This window comes from Monodelphis domestica, chromosome 5, assembly GCF_027887165.1.
Source record: "Monodelphis domestica isolate mMonDom1 chromosome 5, mMonDom1.pri, whole genome shotgun sequence".
Taxonomy (NCBI): Eukaryota; Metazoa; Chordata; class Mammalia; order Didelphimorphia; family Didelphidae; genus Monodelphis; species Monodelphis domestica.
The window spans coordinates 37,692,439-37,717,254 of NC_077231.1; the positions used below are offsets into that span (position 1 = coordinate 37,692,439).

A 24,816-nucleotide genomic window follows, 5' to 3' on the forward strand; every position below is an offset into this window, starting at 1 on the left:
AGGAACAAACTAGTACAGACCTCTAAGCTGATTCACTATCAGAAGTGCTACAATTAAATGCAATAAGATAATTAAAATAAAACTATATGTCAGCAAAAATAGTAAGGTATCAAAAAAATGCCTATAAAAGTGCATGGCTTTGGGGAAGCTAAGAGGCTTAGTGGATAGAGAGCCAGGCTTAGAGATGACAGGCCCAGGGTTCAAATTTGGCCTCAGATACTTCCTAACTGCGTGCCCCTAGACAAGTCACTTAACCCTGATTGCCTAGCTCTTGCCATTGCCTTGGAATGGATTCTTAGTATTGATTCTAAGACAGAGGGTAAGGATTGGGGGCAGCTGAGTAGCTCAGTGGATTGAGAGCCAGGCCTAGAGATGGGAGGTCCTAGGTTCAAATCCGGCCTCAGCCACTTCCCAGCTGTGTGACCCTGGGCAAGTCACTTGACCCCCATTGCCTAGCCCTTACCACTCTTCTGCCTTGGAGCCAATACACTGTATTGACTCCAAGATGGAAGGTTTTATTAAAAAAAAAAAAGGTAAGGATTTTTTAAAAAATACATGGCCAAATAAAATAGAAAAACTCCTGTGGAAAGAGCATATAGTTAATAGGAATAGTGAAATGTCTACTTTTGTGCCAGGCATTGTCCTAAGCAAAGAAGTTAAAAACAATGCCTGCTTTTAAGGAGCTCATAGTCTAATGAGGGAGACAACACTTAAATTAATATGTACGAATGAGATGCAGACAGGATAAACTGAAGACTGTCATAGAGGGAAGGCCCTAGTTTTAAGGAGAATCAGGAAAAGAATATGGGATTTTAGCTGGGACTGGCAGGTAGCCAGGGAAGCTAGCATATGGAGATGAGGAGTGAGAGCATTCCAAGCATGGAGGAGAGCCAGCAGAAAAGCAGCAGGAGTCCAGAGATGGAATGGCTTGACCATGGAGGTCAGTGTCACCGGGTCTTAGAGTAGATAGAGGAGGAGTAAAATTGTAATAAAATTGCAGAGATAGGAAAGGGAACAGATTTTAGCTTTGTAAACCAAACAGAAGATTTTATCTTTGATCATCCTGGAGGTATTAGGAAGCTCCTGGAGTTTGTTGAATGGGTGGGGAAAAGTGACATGGTTAGACCTGTAATTTAGGAAATTCAGTTTGACAGCTGAGTAGAGGGTGGACTGGAGTAAGGAGAGGAAGGAAAGAAGGAAAAAAGCATTTATTAAGCACCTGTTGTGTTCCAGATATCATGCTGAGTACCTAAAATATATCTCATTTAATTTTTAGAACAACTTTGGGAAGATAGGCACTGTTTTTATTATGCCCATTTTGCAGTTGAGGAAACTGAGGCAAACAGAGGTTAAATAACTTTCCCAGGATCACACAGCTGTTCAGTATCTGACGTCAGGCTTGAACTTAGATCTTCCTGAATCCAGGCAAAGTATCTTGCCACATGGTTGCTGGGAGAGACATGAAGCAGGGAAATGAACCAGGAAGGTAATTAGGGTCTATTAGGGTAGTGATGGTGTCAGAGGAGAAAAAGGAACAAAGACAAAAGGTGTTCCAAAAATAGAAACTATGAAACTTGGCAACTGGTTTAATATGTTATGGGTGGAAGGGTGAAAGAGTGAGATGAGGAAGTACCTAGGTCCATGTTGGCAAACCTATGGCACTCGTGCTAGAAGGGAGTTGCCCTCTTTCCCCTCTCCCTGTGTGCCTGAGGACATTTCTCTCATCACCCACCCCTCTGCCCAGCAGCCCAATGGGAGTGTTTCCTCCCTCCCCTGTCTGGGGTAAGGTGTGGGGGTGGGACTCACATGAAGTATGGGGATTGCAATTTGGGCGCTGTTATAAGCCTCCGATAGTGGTACCTTTAACAGTAATAAGAAGAATAAGAGATAAAGAAACAAGAATAAGAATAAGAGAGAAAAGAAAGCTTGAGAGGAATGATAAGTTCAATTTGGAATGTAGTGAGTTTAAGATGTCCAACTCAAGATGCCCAAGAGGCAGGGGGAAATGCAAGACTGATGGTTAAAAGAGACAGATGGGGGCTAGACAAATAGATTTGAGAACCATTTGCTTAGTGATGATGAATTTAAACCCTGGGAGCAGCTGAGATCACCAAGTAATATCACAGAGAGGCAGAATAGAAGAGGGCCTAGGACAGCACTTGGGGGATTCTTATGGTTACTGGACATGACTGGATAAATATCCCACAAAGGAGACTAGAAAACTAAATCAAATTGAATAAAATCAAAGAATAAGTCTTTAACTGATAAAAAGTATCCAGGTTAGGAAAACCAGTAACAGATAGAAAAGGGATCAAGAAATTCAAATAGTAGACTAGCTGGATTTGTCTAATTCTGAATCCAAAGGCTATAGAAAAGTAAAAGTAGATTTTGTAGTCAAAGAAATATATAGACAGTTTCTCAGAATGTATCATTTCACAAGTGGATATAAGAGCATTTTAGGATTATAAAGGACTTCAGGTCATTGAATTCCATTCTCTCATTTTAGAAAGGAGAAAACTGGGGTTGAGAGAATTGGCAATTTAAGAAGTCAAGTCATTTAAGAAATAAAAATTTCTAAGAAGCTAACTATTCAACTTCTAAATGACAAAGACTTTTTAAAGATTTAAGAATCAATTAAAGACAGGTTTCCTCAAGTTTTTTCAGTTACAACAATATCATTTGTGTGGGTAAACAGAAACACACACGCTTGAAAAACATAGGCTAGAACCCCAAAATTGCATATACTGTAACTTTGAGCATTTTATTGGAATCAGAAGATTTTAAAATCAAAAGTCTTCAAAGAACATAACAAAAGTCCCTAACTGAAAAGACTGTAGGAAGAACTTTGGCTTAGCTAAGTAATATTTTCAACAAAAATAGTAGGGGACATTAAGTTTGATGTGATCAATAGATAATAATCCAAAGTAAGCTTTATACATTCTTTAAGAATAGAAACTAGGATTTTCATTAAGTATTTTACAGTTAATGAAAAAATTATAGTAATAGATATTTAGATAACATTTAATTCATATGCATTGAGCAATATATAACATGATAACACTATATTTTAATATATACTCATTTTTTAAAAAGTTAAGAATTGTGACAAAAATAAACTGTAAAAATAATACCGAATTTCAATATTCTGTTGTCTGAATATGATAAATCTTACAGAAATAATAGATATCAATTATTTATATAGTAAGCTATAACAAATATATGAAAAGGAGTTTTTTTCAAGTATGCATAGAACATTTACAAAAAACTTATCACATAACTGAACATAAAAAAAACTTTTTAAAAATCTTAAAGGGTGGAAATGCTTATTAGAATACCAAAGGTTGTTGTTCTGGCATAGCCTTTGCTAACCCCAGATCCTCTGATTGTGACAATCAGAGTAGACTGCAGTAGAGTTGACTGAATCCACAAAAGCAAATCTCCAGGTCCAGATGGTTTTGTAGGCAAACTTTTCCAGACCTACAAAGAACGACTAATTCCTCTCCTACTTAAGCTGTTCCTAAATATAGAGGAAGGCAGAATGCTATCCATTTCTTTTCATGAGATAAATACCAGCAGAGCTCAGTCTCATTAATGCATATATATTATTTAAGAATTTGCATCACTATTTCATTCCATGCATTAGCAGGCAGTTTGGGTAGTTGCTTTGTCTGAAAAAAATGTTCTTGATGGCCAGCTTTTGGGTGATGAACCTCTCCAGACTTGGCAGACAAGAGACCTATAAATGGTTCTTCCCTGGTTGTCCTTGGAAGACTTCAGCTAAGTAACTCAATTCAGGAATCCAGGATCACCTGATTGTCCTGGTGAAGCCCTGGAGTAGACTTCAGTACAACATTCATCACAAGATCTGCTCTCAGGGACTGCTTTAAGATTTTCAGAGTACCTAATGGCTCTTATTTGATTGTTGACAACAACCCTGTGGGGCTAATGATCTATCTTATCCTGATGTTACAGATGAGGAACTGAATATGGATGTACAAAATATTAGCAAATACAATATAGAAACACATTTTTTAAATCATTCATTAGTGTTTATACCAAAAAAATAATGCTGTTTCAGTGTTTGGAAACGTATCAACATACCATATCAATAAGGAAATGCAGTTTATGAAAATAATTACTAATAAATAGAAAATGTTTCAGTACAATATATCATCTATTCAAGTAAAAAAATAAAGCACTAAAAAATAGGAAAAGAAGACATTTTCCTTGCTATTTGAAGTGTGTACCTGAAAGTCAGGACCAATATATGCAATGTCAGAACATAAGTATTCTCACTAAATAGAAATATAAAACAAAGGTGCTTATTTGTATAGAGCTAGCAATCAAAATTATAGGAAAAAAATAAAATAGAGGGACTAACAGGAAATGAACAAACCATCAAAATAATATGTTATGTCTCAACAACAAAAACAGATTTAAAGTCAGCAAGGATGCAGGATACAAAACAAATGCATGTGTTTTTATATGCTGCCAATAAAAATCAGGAAAGCATTATTTAAAAAGAACCCATTAAGATAGTTTTACTGATAACTTTTTAACTTCACCTTCATTTCTCTGCTTTCTTCCCCAGAAAGCAGTAGAGGAAAAAGCAGTTCAACAAAACTAACTAACACTTGAACCAATTTTGACAGTATATTCAAATTCCATACCCATAAGCCCTTATTTCTGCAAAGGAAGGAGAGATCTACATTTTCTTGGGGACCAAGATGATTATAATTACACAGAAGAATCTTCTTTTTAACAATTTTGTTAAATTATCTGGAATTACTTTTATAAAAATAACTAAAGACCATATTGACAGAAATGATAGTTTAATAACTGGGAAGAAATCCAATGTTATTAGGTAGGTCGTCACATCAAAGTCATAGTTATAAGTCCCTAATTTAAGTCCCATAGTTCCTGGAAAATAATAAGTGCTTAATAAACATTTGTTTCTTCTTTTTTTTAATGGTAGATTTAAGGTGGTATCACTGGATTGTTAAAATAGAGCTAGATAAAATATGGAAAAACAAATGCACAAGATATCAGGGGTTAATTTTTTTTAATGCTTGAATTTTTTTTCAATTACATGTAGAAACAAATTTTGGCAATTGTTTTCTGACATTCAGGTTCTCTCTCCTTCCTTCCCTCTCCCCCTCCCCAAGGTAGTAAATAGTCTGATATAAGCTAAATCAGTGCTTTCATGCAATACATATTTTCATAATTTCAGGGGTTACATTTTTTATTTTTTTCTGGGTTCTAATGAATTATCATGCAAAATACATTTCCATATTGTTTATTTTGGTAAGTGAATAATCTTATAAAACCAAAACCTCAGAGGTTAATTTGAAGGAGAAAAGGTAGTTAAAGATGTGCTTGCAGGAGCAGTGAGGTGGCTCGGTGAATAGAGAGTCAGGAGTCAAGAGGACCTGAGTTCAAATGGAGCCTCAGATACTTTCTATCTATGTAACCCTGGGCAAGTCACTTAAATCCAACTGCCTAGCCCTTACTGCTCCTGCCTTAGAATCGATATCAATTCTAAGACAGAAGGTAAAAGTTTTTTGTTAGAGTTTTTCTTTTTTTTTTTTTTAAGAAAGATGGACTTGCCCTTTCAGCATATCTTAAAGCACTTATCAAAAATTCCTTGGCAACGGGAAAGTTAGTAGCATAGAACAAGAGCTACAAAAATAATCCTATCTTTTGAACCCAATAATCTATTTTGTAAAATCTACCCTAAGAATGTAATCAGTAATGAGCAAGCTTTCTTTTTAGTTTAAATAGATATCAACATTATTTATAGACTCAAGAAACTGAAAAGAAGTTATATGTATAACTAAATAGACTACATACCAATACCATGAAACATTGTAATACAATCTAAAATGACACAAAGAAATTTAGAAAGTCTTCTTTGAAGTCACATGAAACAAAGAAACAGAACTCTAGGGACAATATAGAAAGTAAAGAAAAACTATACCCAAATATAGAGGTTCATTGACAAAAGGAACATAGTACCCAAGGAGTAACTAATATACTACCACAAACATTTTAGTTAAATAGTTGTAAATGCAGATTTATTTGGGTTTGTTTTTAGTTCAAACAATTTAGGTAATTATTTAATTTTTAAAAGCATGTGTTTGGGTTAAAGGATACAGGATGAGAATTTAGTGAGAAGGATATGGGTGCAGGAGATACCTCTTCCTCGTGTTCTAAGCTAATACTGAACTCAATTTTCTCTCCTGCTTAAATCCCCCCAGTATTCCCGAAAAGTGGATGCACGCTTTGGGGGTTACATGGCCTGCACGCTGCTAGTCTTCTGTTTCGTCTGCTTCATCCAGCTCCTTGTCGTCCCACAGTAAGAAATATTCTATGCCCTGAGCCTTGTCCCTCTATCCTTTATTTTCTTCTGACTTACAGTCTTCCCCTCTCTGTGCTGAACATTTCCTTTATTTCATGACTTCCAGAAACATCCCTTCCCCTTTTAGGCCTTTTACAGAGTGGGATGATGCCTTTAGCTCTTTGAGAAGGGTAAGGGGAGGAACATTGGAAGCCTACATGTCTCTATGTAACCTTTTATCTCCTTTTCTTTTTTTTTTTCCTTTTAAAAGTTATTTTATTTGGTCATTTTTAAACATTATTCATTGGAAAAAAAGATCATTTTCTTTTCCTCCCCCCTCCTCCTGCCACCCCCCCCATAGCCGACGCACAATTCCACTGGGTATCACATGTGTCCTTGATCCGAACCCATTTCCATGTTGTTGATATTTGCATTAGGGTACTCATTTAGAGTCTCTCCTCAGTCATATCCCCTCCACCCCAGTAGTCAAGCAGTTGCCTTTCCTCGGTGTTTTTACTCCCACAGTTTGTCCTCTGCTTGTGGATAGTGGTTTTTCTTGTAGATCCCTCCAAGTTGTTCAGGATCACTGCATTGACAGTAATGGAGAAGTCCATTACATTTGATTATACCATAGTGTATCAGTCTCTGTGTACAATGTTTTCCTGGTTCTGCTCCTCTCACTCTGCATCACTTCCTGGAGGTTGTTCCAATCTCCATGGAATTCCTCCACTTTATTATTCCTTTGAGCACAGTAGTATTCCATCACCAACATATACCACAATTTGTTCAGCCATTCCCCAATTGAAGGGCATTCCCTCATTTTCCAATTTTTTGCCACCACAAAGAGCGCAGCTATGAATATTCTTGTACAAGTCTTTTTCCTTATTATCTCTTTGGGGTACAAACCCAGCAGTGCTATGGCTGGATCAAAGGGCAGACAGTCTTTTATCGCCCTTTGGGCATAGTTCCAAATTGCCCTCTACAATGGTTGGATCAATTCACAACTCCACCAGCAATGTGTTCCCACTTTGCCACATCCCCTCCAGCATTCATTACTTTCCATAGCTGTCATGTTAGCCAATCTGCTAGGTGTGAGGTGATACCTCAGAGTTGTTTTGATTGGCATCTCTCTGATTATAAGAGATGTAGAACATTTTCATGTGCTTATTAATAGTTTTGATTTCTTTAACTGAAAACTGACTATTCATGTCCTTTGCCCATTTATCAATTGGAGAATGGCTTGATTTTTTTGTACAATTGATTTAGCTCTTTGTAAATGTGAGTAATTAGATCTTTGTCAAAGGTTTTTGTTATGAAGATTGTTTCCCAATTTGTTGCTTCCCTTCTAATTTTGGTTACATTGGTTTGTTTGTACAAAAACTTTTTAATTTGATGTAATCAAAATGATTGGTTTTATATTTTGTGACTTTTTTCTAGCTCTTGCTTGGTCTTAAAATCTTTCCTTTCCCAAAGGTCTGACATGTATACTATTCTGTGTTCACCTAATTTACTTATAGTTTCCTTCTTTATGTTCAAGTCATTCACCCATTCTGAGTTTATCTTATTGTAGGGTGTGAGGTGTTGATCCAAACCTAATCTCTCCCACACTGTCTTCTTCCAGTTTTCCCAGCAGTTTTTATCAAATAGTGGGTTTTGGTCCCAAAAGCTGGGATCTTTGGGCTTATCATAGACTGTCTTGTTGAGGTCACTTACCCCAAGTCTATTCCACTGATCCTCCTGTCTCCTTTTCTTTTTTTAATAAAGTTTTATTTTTGCAATTAAGCATTTATTTTCTTTCCTTCCCTTCTTCCTGTCAATGAAGAAAAGAAATCTAAAACTCTTATAATAAACATGAGTAGTCAAGTAAAACAAATTCCTATATTGGTCATATCCAAAAGTCCCTCATTCATATCCTTCCTGTCAAGATGTGGGTAACATGTTTTATCATAGGTCCTCTGGAATCATGGTTAGTCATTTTCTTGATCATAGTTCATTGGTCTTCCAAAATTATTTCTGTAATGAATGCTGTTACAGTACAAATTGCTCTGATTCTCTTCACTTGACCTTTCTTTCCTTAGTTCACTACTGATGCTGGGACTTTACATCAGCATTTTCCTGCTGCTGACAGTCACAGTCTTGGTCTGTGCAGTCTATTCCTGTGGTTCCGTGAGTTAGGGGATTTGGGATCCTGATTGGGGGGGGGGGGGGGGGAGTGTCAGGGCTGGATGGGAAAGTAGAGCAAAGAGAAAAGAAGACTTTACCTTAGCCTAAGTATATCTTTAAATACCTGGGGCCACCTTCCCTCCTCTCTCATAGCTATTCCCAAAGTTCCTGCAGAACCTCTCCTGTAGCATCGTCCGTTCACGGGCCCACAGCACAGCAGTTGGCATCTTTTCTGTCCTACTTGTCTTCATTGCTGCCATTGCCAACATGGTACCTTCCCTCGTAATTATACTTTTTTGTCCACACCTCTCCCATCCCTACCCTGACCCCTACCCCTACCTGGCCCAGTCTTCTCCCCAATGTAGATGAAGATCAAATTATTTCTTTGCTCTCTGATTCAATGGTGATTCCTTATGATCTTTCCTTTGGGACCTGACCATTTCTTTGCTTAGTTTTCCTGAAACCCTCTTTGCCCCCTTTTTGCCAATAACTCTGTCCTTCTCCATTGCTTCCAGTTTACCTGTAACCATACATCTATACGAGTCTGCGCGGCCCGAATGCTGAACCTGACACCTGCAGACATCACTGCCTGTCACCTGCCACAGCTCAACTACTCACTTGGTTCAGATGCCCCTCTCTGTGAGGGTACTTCACCCACCTGCAGCTTCCCTGAGGTGTCCAAGCATCCGTCATTGTGGAATGGGAGGCTGAAGAGGGGAGGTTGTATTGAGCCCCAGGAAAGAAGGATGAGAACTGGGAATGGGAGGAGGCAGTTAGGTGGCTCTGTGGATTGAGAGCTAGGCCCAGAGAGGGGAGGTCCTGGGTTCAGATCTGGATTCAGACGCTTCCTGGGCAAGTCATTTAACCCTCATTGCCTAGTCCTTGCCACTCTTCTGTCTTAGAACCAATACAATAGACAGAAGATAAAGGCTTAAAAAAAGAAAGAACCCTCATTGCCTAGTCCTTGCCACTCTTCTGTCTTAGAACCAATACACAGAAGATAAAGGAAATAAAGGCTTAAAAAAAAGGAAAGAACCCTCATTGCCTAGTCCTTGCCACTCTTCTGTCTTGGAACCAATACACAGAAGATAAAGGCTTAAAAAAAAGAACCTTCATTGCCTAGTCCTTGCCACTCTTCTGTCTTAGAACCAATACAATAGACAGAAGATAAAGGCTTAAAAAAAGAAAGAACCCTCTTTGCCTAGTCCTTGCCACTCTTCTGTCTTAGAACCAATACACAGAAGATAAAGGTTTTAAAAAAAGAAAGATTTGCCTAGTCCTTTCCACTCTTCTGTCTTAGAACCAATACAATAGACAGAAGATAAAGGCTTAAAAAAAGAAAGAACCCTCATTGCCTAGTCCTTGCCACTCTTCTGTCTTAGAACCAATACAATAGACAGAAGATAAAGGCTTAAAAAAAGAAAGAACCCTCATTGCCTAGTCCTTGCCACTTTTCTGTCTTAGAACCAATACAATAGACAGAAGATAAAGGCTTAAAAAAAAGAACCTTCATTGCCTAGTCCTTGCCACTCTTCTGTCTTAGAACCAATACAATAGACAGAAGATAAAGGCTTAAAAAAAAGAACCTTCATTGCCTAGTCCTTGCCACTTTTCTGTCTTAGAACCAATATACAGAAGATAAAGGCTTAAAAAAAGAAAGAACCCTCATTGCCTAGTCCTTGCCACTTTTCTGTCTTAGAACCAATACAATAGACAGAAGATAAAGGCTTAAAAAAAGAAAGAACCCTCTTTGCCTAGTCCTTGCCACTCTTCTGTCTTAGAACCAATACACAAAAGATAAAGGCTTAAAAAAAAGAACCTTCATTGCCTAGTCCTTGCCACTCTTCTGTCTTAGAACCAATACAATAGACAGAAGATAAAGGCTTAAAAAAAAGAACCTTCATTGCCTAGTCCTTGCCACTTTTCTGTCTTAGAACCAATATACAGAAGATAAAGGCTTAAAAAAAAAAGAAAGAAAATATATGGAGGCAATTTGGGGAAAATTGGTTCAAGCCTGCGTAGACCAGAGTGGGAAAAGTAACCTTTTTTTTGCCGTTACCCTCCCCAGTACTTCAATGGGAGCTTACTGCTGAGTCTTCTGGCTGGCTCTGTCTTCCTTCACATAAGCAGCATTGGGAAGCTGGTACTGACCCTTGCCCTAGGACTGCTGTATCTGGCATTGCTTTTGCTAGGGCCTCCAGCTGCCATCTTTGACAACTACGACCTGCTGCTTCGTGCTCATGCATTGTGAGTATGCCCCCCCCCCCAGGTTCCCTGAGCCCCTCCCCAGCTCCCCTCACTTTTGGATTCTGTGCCCTGTGGCTTTGGTCTCACCGTTGCCCACCATAAATATTCACTTTTCTGAAAGAGACTCAAGATGGGAAACTTTTAAATTAGCATCTTTGTCTGTGAAAAAGGCTTCGTCCTTGTTTTAAAAAATGCTTTCCCATTCTTCATTTTCACTCTAATGGGGTTAAGTGACTTCTCCAAGGTTGCACTGCTACTTAATGGAACAGCCGGGACTGGAACTCAGGACTAATGACTAATCACAGTCCCCTCGTACATCGGTGCATCTCCTCCTCTCCTACGAGTCTCGGCCTCTTTTATCCATCCCCTACGGTCCTGCCCTTGACTTTGTCCCCATTTCCCCCACCCTTCAGGTCCCCTGTCAATGGAACCCTGTACGGGCCAGACTGGTAAGTGAGAGCCGTCGGGGAGATGAGGAGGGGCCCCTGGGTACCCATTGCAGGCATGGGAGCCTGTCACCCCGTACCTGTCTCCAGCCCTGCAGGTGAGAAGGTGGCCCTGAAGTACATGACACCCGTCATCCTGTTAGTGTTTGCGCTGGCACTCTACTTGCATGCCCAGCAGGTGGAGTCAACTGCTCGCCTGGACTTTCTGTGGAAACTGCAGGTGACAGAATGGGCATTGGGATGGGCATCCAGGGGGCGCCTTGGGGTCAGGCAGATGGCACGGGGACGGCCCTCCCAGCTATTATGGAAGCTTGAGCTTTTCCTCCTTGGTGCTGGGTATGGTCTTCTCATCCCTGGCTACGGCCCCAGAGCAGCTGGAAATTTGTTCCCCTTCTACGCACCCTGCGCTTTTTTCCTTCTTCATCCCCTGTAGATCCCCTAGTTGTCATTCTGCTGTGCCTCTAAGGCAGCCCCTTCCTTGTCTTTCTTCCCTAGCTCCCTACACCTCCCCCTGTAGCCACGTAGAGCCACGTGCCCCATTCCCTTCCTTGTGCCAGTGTCCCACAAATGGGGTGGTAGGTGATGCGTGTGGTGTCCGCAGGCAACAGGAGAGAAAGAGTATATGGAGGAACTCCAGGCCTATAACCGGCGGCTACTACACAATATCCTCCCTAAGGATGTGGCAGCACACTTCCTAGCCCGGGAACGGCGCAACGACGAACTTTACTATCAGTCCTGTGAGTGTGTGGCTGTCATGTTTGCCTCCATTGCAAACTTCTCCGAGTTCTATGTAGAGTTAGAAGCCAACAATGAGGGTGTCGAGTGCCTACGGCTGCTCAATGAGATCATTGCTGACTTCGATGAGGTATTTAACCAATGTGTGTGGGGATTGGCATAGATGGAGTTAAGGAACCTAGAGAACTCTGGGAAGAGGGACAGGGAGGATTGTGAAGGGGAATCTTTAAGGGGTTTCTGAGCAGAAACGTGGGGCCCAAGAGAGGGGAGGCAGTAGGGTGAAGGAAGAAAGGGTTGGGGGCACAAGGGAGAATACCAAGATTGTCATGAGAGAAGGAGAGAGAGGAGGGGGTGAAGTGGGGGAGGGAGGAGGAAGAAAGAGAGAGAGAGAGGAAGAGAGAGAGGGAGGGAGAAAGAAAGAGAGGGAGAGAGGAAGAAGGAGAAAGGGGAAGAGATAGGGAGAGACAGAGACAGAGAGAGGAAGAGGGAGAAAGAAGAAGAGAGAGGAAGAGAGAGAGAGAGAGGGAGAGAGAGAGAGAGAGAGGGAGAGAGGAAGAGGGAGAAAGGGGAAGAGCTAGGAAGAGGGAGAGAGAGGGAGGGAGAAAGAGAGAGAGGGAGAGAGGAAGAGGGAGAAAGGGGAAGAGCTAGGAAGAGGGAGAGAGGGAGGGAGGGAGAAAGAGAGAGAGGGAGAGAGGAAGAGGGAGAAAGGGGAAGAGATAGGAAGAGGGAGAGAGAGAGACAGAGAGAGGAAGAGGGAGAAAGAAGAAGAGATAGGAAGAGAGAGAGGGAGGAAGAGAGAGAGGGAGAGAGGAAGAGGGAGAAAGGGGAAGAGATAGGAAGAGGAAGAGAGAGAGAGAGAGAGAGAGAGAGAGAGAGAGAGAGAGAGAGAGAGAGAGAGAGAGAGAGAGAGAGAGAGGGAAGGAAAGAGAGAGAGGGAGAAAGGGGAAGAGATAGGAAGAGAGAGGGGGAAGGAGAGAGAGGGAGAAAGGGGAAGAGATAGGAAGAGGGAGAGAGAGACAGAGAGACAGGGAGAGGAAGAAGGAGAAAGAGAGAGGGGGGAAGAGAGAGAGGGAGGAAGAGAGGGAGAGAGAGAGAGAGGGAGAGAGGAAGAGGGAGAAAGGGGAAGAGATAGGAAGAGGGAGAGAGAGACAGAGAGAGGAAGAGGGAGAAAGAGGAAGAGATAGGAAGAGAGAGAGAGACAGAGAGAGAGAGAGAGAGGGAGGGAGAAAGGGGAAGAGATAGGAAGAGAGAGGGGGGGAAGGAGAGAGAGGGAGAAAGGGGAAGAGAGAGATAGGAAGAGACAGAGAGGGAGAAAGGGGAAGAAAGAGATAGGAAGAGACGGGGGGGGGGGAGGAACACAGAGAGAGAGAGAGAGGGAGAGGGGGAGAGAAGGAGAGAGGGAGAAAGGGGAAAAGAGAGAGATAGGAAGAGACAGAGAGAAAGACAGAGAAAGATGGAGCAACTTTTAGACATGTCAGAGGCACCGGAGAATGGAAGGGGGCACTGGTGGAACGAGGAGATAATTGGTAAGGAACCCTAAGAGAGTCTTGGGGCAAATGTGATTTAGGTTAAATAGAGTAAAGGAAAGTGAATATCAGAGTGAGGTGAGCTTGAGGGATGGAGTTAGGAAGGAGAGTTATTGAAGAGTGGGTAAATACAGAGATCATCTATGGACCAAAAGACCCACTAAATAGAAGGCAGGATGATACAGGCAAAAAAGATCAGGTAGAAGACAAGGCAGCATGTCAGTTATCCTTCCTACTGAAAGCTGACACACTGAATGGCATCCATAGTCTGCATGCGTGAGAATAATCCAGCTTTCAGTTAGTTTGAGAAATGTATATCACTACACGTCATTAGAAAACAATATCCTAAAAGGTAAATTAAGGAATAGTAATATTTTGGAGAGGCAGCTGAACATCATGGATGGAAGCTGACCTGGAAGTCAGGAAAACGTAGGGTCAAGTCAACTCCTAGCAAGACATGCATTCTGGGCACATGACCTTTGAGATTGGAAGTTGCACAGTAGGTGCTGTTCTACCTTGGTGAAGGGGGTTTATTTATCCAAAGAGCCCCACACTAATGGAATCAGAAGACCAGTTCAAAAAACGGTCACCATGGTATAAAAATGGACAAAGGTAAATAGCAGAATGACAGTCATCGGGGAGTCCCAAAGAAAGAGCAGTGACTAGACCTCATTTGTCACTGATTTCAGTGTTGCTGGGTAGAGGCCCCTCCAGAAATGCTGCACGCTGAGGGGAATTCTAGCTGCCAAATGGAGAAGAGAGGCATCAGGCTCCTGCCACTTAATGAGAATATTCTCTAAGCACGATTGTCTCCTCCAGAGTTCTGTGTTCACCAGGCAGCGTTCTAGTATCAAAGAAGCTCCTTAGGTACTTAATTCTGGAGACAGTATTCCCCTGGTAACAAATGCCAAGTGTCCTGGTCACTGCAAAGGGTACCCACTGTAAATAACTAGCTGGGTCCATAGCCAGACACTTGTTCATATGAATTAGTTCTGACTCTTCACTGAACTAAAGGTAAAGCTGAATTTCTAAACCTGTAAAACTCAGGTGCAGACCCTGAACTATGTGATGGTTAGTCAGCAAGCACCTACTGCGCGCTAGGCACTTTGCCCAGTGAAACAACAGGACAGTTCTGTGAGGTCCAAACAAACTGCTGGTGAAGGGAGGAATGAGATTGGCAGAGATTGCCTTCAGGATGATGGGAAGTGAAGAGGGAAAGAGCGAGATCAACCTGTTCCTCCTAGATCATCAGTGAAGACCAGTTCAGGCAACTGGAAAAGATTAAGACCATTGGAAGTACCTACATGGCAGCCTCAGGACTGAATGCAGCCACCTATGATCGGGTGGGACGTTCCCACATCACAGCGCTTGCCGACTATGCCATGCGGCTCATGGAGCAGATGAAGCACATCAACGAACACTCCTTCAACAACTTCCAGATGAAAATTGGTAAGCAGAGCACGGGGATGAGAACGGAGCAGCCAAAGATCTGGAAGCCATTTGGGGGGCCATCAGGGAGTCAGGGGGCCTTCTGCCATCTTGCAATTTATCTTGGGGTCCAAATTCTCACGGATGTTGGTCCACCCTCTCTTTAGCCTTCTTCCTCAGGGTGGTTGAGAAGTACTGCCTCCCCGAGCAGGCTTGAAGGATTTGGGGAGCCCCTGGGTGGAATGCCAGACTGTAGAATAATGATCCCTGTAAACTATTCTTTGGGGCTAGGAACCCCCCACATCCTAGACCACCTGCCTTAGCACAGCTGTTCCTTTTTGGTCCAGTCCTCAGTTATTTCTCAGCTCTTCAAGTTAACTTGGGGTACCAGCAGCCTCGGGGAACATGGGCTTTCCAACCCCTGGCTGTGAATTTACCCTAGTTCTACACTCCTCTTTCCTGTCTAGGGCTGAACATTGGCCCAGTAGTGGCAGGTGTTATTGGGGCACGAAAGCCCCAGTATGACATCTGGGGGAATACAGTGAATGTGTCAAGTCGTATGGACAGTACAGGGATCCCTGACCGAATCCAGGTAAGGGAAATAAACAGAGGCAGGGAGGGAGCAGGATAGAAGGGACTTCAATATCTGTGACTGCAACCAGATGAGGGAGGGATACAGTTTGGCAAGGGAAGCTGGGGTTTGGAAGAGGCAGTGATGGGGAGGGAGACCAGCAGAACCAGGGAAGTCCTGGCAACCTGCAGATTTAGCTAGGCTGAGCAGGTTCTCCTCCCCCCACCAGGTGACCACTGACCTGTACCAGGTTCTAGCTGCCAAGGGCTACCAGCTGGAGTGTCGAGGGGTGGTCAAGGTGAAAGGCAAGGGGGAGATGACTACCTACTTCCTCAATGGTGGCCCCAGCAGTTAGCAGGACCCAGCACAAGTCTCAGCTGAAAGGATGAAGCTGGGCATTAAGTGGGCTCTGATCCCACTGGGAGGAGCAATGGAACAGATGCCCTAGGGCTCCAGACTCTGCCAACCACAAAAGGGAAAAAAACCAGCATGCTGGTGCTCAGGCTGTGCCTGGATTGTGCCTGTTCCGCCCTTGAGCTGGTGAATGAGGGAGCAAAAAGAAAATTTTGCAAGTGACTTTATTTTCTTATCTGGGACTAGAACTGCCTGCTCCCTTTTCCCTTCTTCTACAGCCTGGAGGGCAGGGGGAGGAGAAAGATCACAGAAAGGAAGAACTTTTCCTACCTTTTGTGGCTCATAAGTCATCCTTGAACCCTGCTATTTTTCCTGGTAATAGGACTCAGAATTGGAGGGTACCTCACAGGTCATCTAATCCAGTCCATATCTAAAAAGAATCCCTTCTAAGGACATCCTCCACAAGTGGTCATTCTTCCTTTGCAGGAAGTCTTAAGTAATGGGAAACTCACTACCTCCCAAGAACTGCCCATTCTACTTTTGGATAGCTCTAATTCTTAGGAAATTTTTCCTTAGAGCCAGAGTTTGCTCCACACATTGCTTAAAGTCCTGCTCTCTGGAGACAAGCAAAAGAAGCGCAATTCCTTTATCCCATGACAATCTTTCAAATATTTGTGTTTCTCCCAAGTCTTCTCTTTTCTAGTCTAAACATCCCTAATGACTAACCGAATCTCCCCTGGCAAGGTTTTCTGGACAAGGCAACCAAGAAAGCCTGCTAGCCTTCCTTCAGATGTGCTTCAGTTTGTTGGTGTCCTTTCTAAAATGGGGGGGCCAGAACTGAACACAATACCCTAGGTGTGATCTGATCAGGATAGAATACAGCCAAGTAGAACCTCCTTTGGTCTGGACCCTATTCTGGTATTAATACAGCCCAAGATGGAATGAGCTCAGAGTGCCCTATTCCGCTGACATTGTAGATTTTAAAAGTAATATCCAATACTCCAAGTATTGTATTTGTAAAGTTTATTAAAATATAACTTGAAGTAAAAAGGCTAGAGAAACAGAGAGAGCTCACCCAGTCTTGCCCCTGGGGAAGATATCGAGGGAGGCGTTCCCCAAAAAAACAGTAACGTAACGTCTTTGGACAAGAAAAGAGTTCTGGGAGATGGAGTCCAAATTTCTCTAATTATACAACATACTGACCTTGTTGTCCAAGTAGAACGCTGGGACCTTTTTTCACATAAGCTACTGTCTAATCCCACCTCCCTCAGCTGTTACTTAACTTTTAAAAAAAAACCTAAATGTAAGGTCTTTACATTTATTCGTATTGAATTTCTCCTACTATTTTTAAGCCATTGTTTTTGCCTGAGCCAGTCAAGGTGTTTCCAGATCCTGGCTTTGTCAATCCAATAAGTTTGGTATCCCTCCAAGCATTGGGTCATCTAGAATTGTGATAAACGTTCTGTCTACACTTTCCTCCAAGGTTTTGGTCAAAATATTAAACAAGACAGGACCAAAGACAAAGGCTTCCAGCGTCCAGGTCGACACTGATCTGTTAATTATCATTTTGGGGAGAGGAGTCTGTTTATAAATTTAACGAATTGCAAATCCATCCAACTTTGCTCTCCTGTAGCCTGCAACTCTCCATAACCTCCCAATATCCCATGAGGTTTTTTCTAAATGCCTCACTGAAATCCAGCCATAGACTTTGGCAGAAAAGTGACTTGCTGATTAACCTGTGTTGTCTTATAGGGATGATGACTTCCCTTTCTAAGTGCTCAAAAACAGTTGCTTTAATAGCGTCAAGAATTGGTGGGAGAGTGGGCTCAAGCCTGGGCGTCCCGCTCTCCTATTTTCTGCTGCTCCTGAGAGCGTGTTGTTTAAAGACCAGAATGGGTGTACATTCTGTGCCTGCCTTCTTCATGCCCAATCCATGCCTATCCCCAGAATGAGCTTCCTTTACTGACTTCAACCAGGTTCTTCTCTGCAAGCACTTACCAGGTTTGGGGAGAAGAAAGGAAAACAGAAAAAGCTTTTCATGGAGAGCCCCACTTTTTTCATCTTTCAAGAGATAGTTTTTTCCCTACCCTTCTAGACTACTCCTATAGGAGCTCAAGTGACCTCTTATTCCTGCTGCCCCAATTCTGCCATACCCCTTATACCTCTTGGGGAATGGCAGTGGGTTTGAATCTGGTGCTGTGAAATGGGCTCAGGCCAAATTCTGAAGGGATGGATGATGTCACAGAAGTGAGCCATGATATAAGTCATCCCTAAGTGCCAAAGAGAGTGGTTCAGGGCACAGGTTTTTACCTGTGTCTTCTCTGCTCACATAGGGCCTCATTAGAAGAGAGAAGAAATGTCGGGGTATCCAGTCCCCTCTTGCACACTTCTTCCTAGCTGACCACTCAAGGAGGCACAGAGCTTCTCCACCTCCTTAGGTTCCTAGCCTAATGTGTAATAAAGGTAGGAACGGATTTTAAAAGGCTTAGATTGTGGCAGTGGGCATGATTGGCTCCTGCCCCAAACCCCAAAGTACATAATGCTAGGGCTAAAGATGATGTGTGTGTGTAGGGGGTGGTATCTGGTTCTCTAGTCTTCAGCAGTCCAGGTTCTTCCTTTAGTGTGTTTCTGGTTTCTTAAGAGTAGGGCAGGGCCCTCATCCTAGGGGAGTGGGGAGAGAAGTGCTCAGGTGGCAGCAGTAGCATCGGCAGCAGCAGCAACAATTCTGGCAGAAGGGGGACGCCATGGGCTAAGGCTCTGTACTTTGTGTGCCAAATTCCAAAGTGCCATTTGTGTGGAGGCTATATGTGCTCCATCACTGTTTTCCTGTTCTGGTGAGGAGGGACTATCTCCCGAAGTTCCTTTTCCCATTAAATCTTGAGTTCTTTTGGGTATGATGGGCAGAGGCTCAGGAATTTTAGGGGTGCCACTACTTTGGTCCTTGGAAATTTTATGCCTTCAAGAGCAGGGAGGCATAGGGACTCAGATACTAGCACTAGGGACCTTGAGGGTTCCCCTAAGCTCTGCCTTTCCCACTTTTGAACTCTGGGTCTCAGGTTTGCCTGGTCCCTTCCTTTTCCTCCCTCATGTTCTAGAAGGACTGCCAGAAGAAGAGTAGGTCAGGAACCACAATTCATTCTCCTCCTGCTTCTTCCCTCTTTGCTCTCTGTCAACCTTCCTGCCTCTGGCTTGAGCTCGTTGGTGCCTTGCTTTCTCTTTTTAATTAAACCTTAAGTCTAGCTATACCAGCCTGGGTTATGCTTAGAGATCACTTTGCAGGATAGCTGCAGAGTAAAGGGCAGACATCCCTTGGGTGCCCAGAAAAAGGGGAGCACGACAACGTCCTCGAGCTCTTTTCTTCAAGGCCGAGTTATCCTCGGGCCCATTTTAGTGCTACTTCTTCCTCCTTTTCAGCTACCTAACTACGGGTAGATTCAAGCATCTATATCTAGGCGTGGGGACCAGGTACTTCCCCCACCCACGTTTTGCCTGTCTGGGGAAGGGCAGACCCCAATAGGACATTAGACCTCTCCCATGAAAAGAGAAAGTGTGGCACAGTGGATAGAGAGTTGGCTTAGGAGTCCAGAAGGCCTGGATTCGGGGTCCATGTGATCTTTACGCAGGTGGCCTCACAGCCTCTCAGTACCTGTAGGTAGCCCTCCTTGGGTTGAAGTTGCAAGAGCAGGTGCTGAGTGCTCTGGGAAGTTTCCTCTCGCCATGCAGTCTCAGACGCAGTACAAGGGTCACAAAAAGGGGTTCTTATCCTTGGAAAGCAGGTAGGGCTGGATAGGAGAAGAGTGTTCCGTGGTCATGGGCCCCCGGCTGTCCCTTCTTGTTGCCCAGGGCCTGAAGGAGCCGCGCTGCTCCCTCCACTCCTAGTGCCAGGGTTCCTTTTCCCTTTGTGCCATCTCCCTCCCTGCCTTCTATTTCAAAGAGGAGTTTTAGGGGGAAGGTCGGGTTTGGTTTTATAATTCGACCACTGGAGAGCAGGGGGGCCGGGGATAATGCAACATGTATTTCAATGAAATATTTAATATATTTAAATATCAATAAAATGAAACTTTGTAAAGCTGCTGGTTCTGAAATGTTTCTGGGCACCATCACGGGGGTGGCAGCCCTTTGTGGGTAAGAGAGGGGTTTCACCCACTTTCTCTTTGCTCCATTCTGGGCCAAGGAGCCTGGAAAGGCACGAAAGACCCCCGAGCACCAAGTAGGAAAGTTTGTGCTCACAGATACGTCCTGGTGACTCTTCCCTCTCCTCCCACCCAAACGGGGGGCTAGGCTCTTGCCTCTTAGAACTCATGGCCGTAAATATTTTCTCTACACAACCCCCACCTGCCTGGCACAAATATACACACTGTATTTCAAATATATTTTATTTTCTAATGGGTGAATAATTTTCCGGTCCTCCCCACTCCCCCCCTTCCCTTCCTAGTGTTCTCTTTCCCCCAGCTTATTTGTATCCCACCAGCTCTCCCTTCTGGGCTGTCAGCCCTTGGGATGTGGCCCAGGCCGGCCTTCAGCTCCCCCACCTCAGTACAAACTGAAGAGGCGGTCGTGGAGAATCATGTGATCCACAAACCTAGAGCGGGGAGAAGGGAGTTCAGTTCAGTCTGGTCGGTGGGGAGAGAGCGAGGGAAGGAGGGAAAAGGGACGGCGGCGCTTCCCACTTCTTCCCTGCCCAAGCCCCAGCTCATTGTCTCCTCGTGGGTAGAACGGATGGCCGCGGATGGTCTCTGCTAACAAAATCCCCCTCCCCAGCGCACGTCCTCCCTCCGGTTCCCTCCTTTACTCCTCTTCCCCGCCCCGTTACTTCCCAGTGTCCCTTCCTCCAAACCTCGTGATGGAGCTCTTGATAATGCAATGTCTGGGAGTCTTCATCCACGGAGCGATGTCATGTGGGCGACTCCCCGGGTCATTCGACAGCCAGAAGCTGAAGTTCTGGGCATCCGTCAGAGGTTCTTCAAAGAGCTGATTATGGACTACATGTGGAATCGCGGAGAGACAGAGAGAGAGAGGCTCGGAGAGAAACGCCCGGAATCATCCCAACCACCGCTTCTTCCCCTACTAGAGTTGGATTAAACTCGCTCTTTCCTGCAGTTTAAATTTCTTGTTTGGTGGGCTTCGATAGAATATTAATTGCAAACATTTACATAGTACTTAAAAGTCTGCAAAGTACAATAGATGTGAATATACACACATATATATTTGTGTGCACGTATATTTATAATTTTATCTTCACAAGAACCCTGTGAGGGAGGGGCTACAATTATTCCCATTTTATAGATGAGGAAACTGAGATATAGCCGTTAAGTGACTTGTTCAATGTTGCAGAGCTGAAGTCTTCCCTGACTACAAGCCCATCCCTACCCATCATCCCACTGGTTTTATAAAGAACCCCTTTTTCTTTTTTTCTGATCAGTCTTCCCCCCAAAACCCACTCCTCCACCTGCTCTTTCTCTGCCTTGATTTCTTCCCAATCACACATTCCATTCACCACCAGAGTACCCAGTCAAGAGGACCCACATGTCTTTAATTGTGCCCTCCGGACGGCTTTGTGGTACTTCGCATGGCTGTTCTGGTGCACACTGTAATTTCCACCTGGGATAATGGGGGGAAGCTTGGTACAAACTGACTCCTTTGGACTCTCTTCCTCTGTAGTGACAGCAAATGGGCTTCGAGATTGGAGAACTGTAGTTATGAGAATTCAGAGATCAAATCATAAATTTATTCTAAAACAAACACAAATAATCATCAAACAAAAATAATTATCCTGCTTCTTCTAAAAGGCTTCCAGGGATGATAAACTCACTATACCTCAAGGCAGATTATTCCATTTCTGAATGGCTTTGTTAGGAAGTTTTGTTTTTTTAATATTAAACTGAAATTTGCCCTCCCTTTCTAGTTCTGCTCTTTGGGGTCTACAAGAACACATCTTAGCACACTAGATTTGCTAAAATAATAATAATAATAATAATTCCCTTTTCATTTTCATCAACTTGACCAACATCAATTAAATGTTAACATTTTCCTATACAAAGAAAAACAAAGAAAGGATCGACTGCACATGAAACTGGGAATCTCTATTATGCTAATCTGACTCCCAAATAGCTTTAGATGTTTGAAGACAGCTCTGCCTTAGTTTTCTCCTTTTTTGATTAAACATTTTTAATTTCTTAGTTTATATTCATCTTCATTTAATGTGATTTTGAGTACTCTCGTTGTTCGGGTGAATATTCTCTGATTGTATTCCAGTCTATTAATGTCTCCTTTAAAATAATGTTCTAGATGTGGACTGATCAGTTCAGAAGTAGAAAAATTACTTCAAATGTTTTATATACATACATATATATATATATATATATATATATATATATATAATATATACTTCTATTAAAGCCTTGGCTTTTTTGGAGGCCATCTCATGATACTGGCTCATATTGAGGCTGTTAGTTCACTAAAAACCACTAGGTCTGCAAATAAATTACTTTCCAGACATGTCCTACTTACCCACCATTAGGGTCATGCATTTGTAGAGTTGAATTGTTGAATCCAATTTTAGGATTTTACATTTAGCCCTATTATATTTTATCTCATTGACTTCAGTCTACCATTCTATACAGTGAATTTTTTTGGATTCTGATTCTATCATCTATTGCAATGATAGTGAACCTTTTAGAGAACTTAGAGACCCAGTGCCCAAACTGCAACCCTCATGCTACATATGCCCTCTTGCCCTAGAGAGGGGAGGGAGGAAGCACTTTCATTGACCTACTGGGTAAAGGCATGAATGATGAGAGAAATGCCCTCAGTCGCCCTTGGAGAAGGGGAAGGGAGCAGCCCCCTCTAGCACACTCTGGCACGTGTCCCATAGGTTGGCCAACACAGATTTATTGTATCAGCTATCTACTCTAGCCTAATGTTAAACTGGATAAGCTGTGCCACCCAGCCTTAAATACAAGTTACTGACAAAAAGATATTGAACTGAGCAGGGCCAAAGATAGCTATGTAGGTAGAGTGGTGCTTCCTGGTTGTCATTGCCTTTGGGTGGATCTGTTCAATTTGTTCCAAACTACTTTCCTGCACTATCATATAGTCCATACTGCCCCATTTTATCCACAAGGATATCTTGAAAGACTTTGTCAAATACCTTGCTGAAATCCAAACATGCTGCCAATAGCATTCCCCTATCTCCTTGTTTAATAACCAAGGAGATTTGGCAAGGCTCTTCTTAAACCTTTAGGTTGCAGTTACTGGCCTAAAATTTGAAGTATCCAGTTTGATCCCCTTTTTGAAATTTGGCACAAAGTTTGCCCAATTCCAGTTTTGCAATATTTCTCTTATATTAAACCAAAAAAAAAATCACTGACAAGGCTCAGCAATCACATCTCCATGTTCTTTCAGTACCCTGAGATGTAATTCTTTCGGGCTGCCTTGAATTCATTTTCAGTCTGAAGATTATTCTTTGTAGAGATTAGGTTTCATGGTCCATGGGAATTAGACTCATCATCCAGGTTCCATGAACAGAGGCAGAGCTTACACGCTATGACAAAATGTATTCATGTTGTGGGGAGGACCTAGCCATGAATCTGGTTTCTTTCCCTACATTCCCCTCAAATTTTTTGAGTTGGCCCCCTTCCTACTGCCAGGCTGCTGAGACTCATATAAATACAACTGATCAATAAAATATCCACCCTACAAGAATAGATGGCTTGGCCTGGTGCCCTCTTAAATACCTCTCCTTAGATTATATATTTTGTCATTTCTTTCTCCTGCTAAGGTTGCCTTTGATGTTCATTTTAACTAGATTTTGCCTATGAATATAATACATATATATGTAGGTATGAAGAAACAGTGCAATTATTTTATCCTCTTAAGGTTAGAACTAGGTGTTTTTCTATTTCAAATTTCTTTTTTTTTTAACCCATATCTTCCCAACTTAGAATCAATATTGGTTCCAAGGCAGAAGAGTGGTAAGGGCTAGGCGATGGGGGCTAAGTGACTGGCCCAGGATCACACAGCTAGGAAGAGTCTAAGGCTAGATTTGAATCCAGGACCTTCTGTCTCTAGACCTGGCTCTGAATCCACTGAGCCACCCAGCTACCTCCCTAAACTTCTTGAAAGCAAGGACCTCAACTTAATTACTGCCTAGTCCACTGCGTTTCAATATATGTTGAATTGAAATTTAAATTGTCCCATGTTCACTCAGGATTTGGAGTGGTTAAATATTAGAGGGCTTCATAAAAGCTTCTCTCACCACAGCCAGGTGAGCTAACATAACATTCAGAATTCGAAGTGGACAAAACGGAGGCTCAGAGAATTCAGGAGGCAGCTAGTAAGTGATGGAATCTCTTCCTGACCTCATCTTCTGACTTTAAGGACCAGTGGTTTTGCCATTTTACTCTACTAGTAGCCATGTTGTTGGCCAGGCAAGGAAAGATCAGCATCAGATGTTGTTTTCAAGTGATGTCACCCATCTTCTAACAGGCCCACATACCTCCTGTAGGCCTGAGTGCTAGAGGGCAATAGTTTCCCACTGAGTAGGAAAACCAGATCTGGCCACCATCAGGCCTGACATTTGGTTCCTTTTTGTCCCTCCCTTTCTTCTCACCCTGTCTGCTTTCCTCTTACCTGTCCCTTCTCCTTCTTCTCCCTTCACCCACACTTTCTTTTTGCTCAGAAAGGGATTCTGATAGCCCAACAGGGTTATGCCAAAGAATGCCATCCTAACTCTTTCCTGACTGGAAGTGGTCTGGCTAGTTGGAAGTTCTGAGTTCTGTTTTTGGTTACTATGGCGATGGCGTGGTGATGACCAATCCTGCTAATGAGGACAGGCTTTCAGGATCATTGTTGACTCAGGAAACAGGCCTGAAGAAGAGGGGGATGACATGTTTATAGCTTTCCCCTCAGAGCCCTCAGAATGCTACTGTACACTGTTTGTTCTTGATAGTGGTCCCTTTCCTCCTCCTTTAATTTATTAGACTGTAGTATGGAGAACACAAAGAAGAT

General features: G+C 42.9%; 2 protein-coding genes across 4 annotated transcripts in view; one reads left to right on the top strand and one right to left on the bottom strand.

Annotated features, from left to right (window-relative positions):
- Window positions 1–19,876, top strand: part of ADCY6 (adenylate cyclase 6) — a 31,670-nt gene extending 11,794 nt beyond the window's left edge. For 2 of the 3 annotated variants that reach the window (XM_056798350.1, XM_056798351.1), the window contains exons 12-22: window positions 6,258–6,355; window positions 8,416–8,503; window positions 8,654–8,770; window positions 9,016–9,174; window positions 10,569–10,747; window positions 11,161–11,196; window positions 11,284–11,413; window positions 11,795–12,058; window positions 14,699–14,903; window positions 15,350–15,474; window positions 15,683–19,876. In XM_056798350.1, the coding sequence (XP_056654328.1) occupies window positions 6,258–6,355; window positions 8,416–8,503; window positions 8,654–8,770; window positions 9,016–9,174; window positions 10,569–10,747; window positions 11,161–11,196; window positions 11,284–11,413; window positions 11,795–12,058; window positions 14,699–14,903; window positions 15,350–15,474; window positions 15,683–15,808 (1,527 nt within the window). In that variant the 3' untranslated portion in view covers window positions 15,809–19,876. Of the gene's footprint in view, window positions 1–6,257; window positions 6,356–8,415; window positions 8,504–8,653; window positions 8,771–9,015; window positions 9,175–10,568; window positions 10,748–11,160; window positions 11,197–11,283; window positions 11,414–11,794; window positions 12,059–14,698; window positions 14,904–15,349; window positions 15,475–15,682 lie in introns of those variants that run through there. The other variant, XM_056798352.1, reaches the window with a different exon arrangement.
- Window positions 19,877–20,165: 289 nt separating this feature from the next.
- SPMIP11 (sperm microtubule inner protein 11) lies at window positions 20,166–24,597 on the bottom strand. Its single transcript, XM_056798353.1, has 4 exons — window positions 24,439–24,597; window positions 21,334–21,498; window positions 20,645–20,789; window positions 20,166–20,389 (listed from the first exon to the last, which is right to left on the bottom strand). The coding sequence occupies exons 1-4, from the start codon at window positions 24,530–24,532 to the stop codon at window positions 20,341–20,343; spliced, it is 453 nt and encodes a 150-aa protein (XP_056654331.1). The 5' UTR covers window positions 24,533–24,597; the 3' UTR covers window positions 20,166–20,340.
- Window positions 24,598–24,816: the final 219 nt, after the last annotated feature.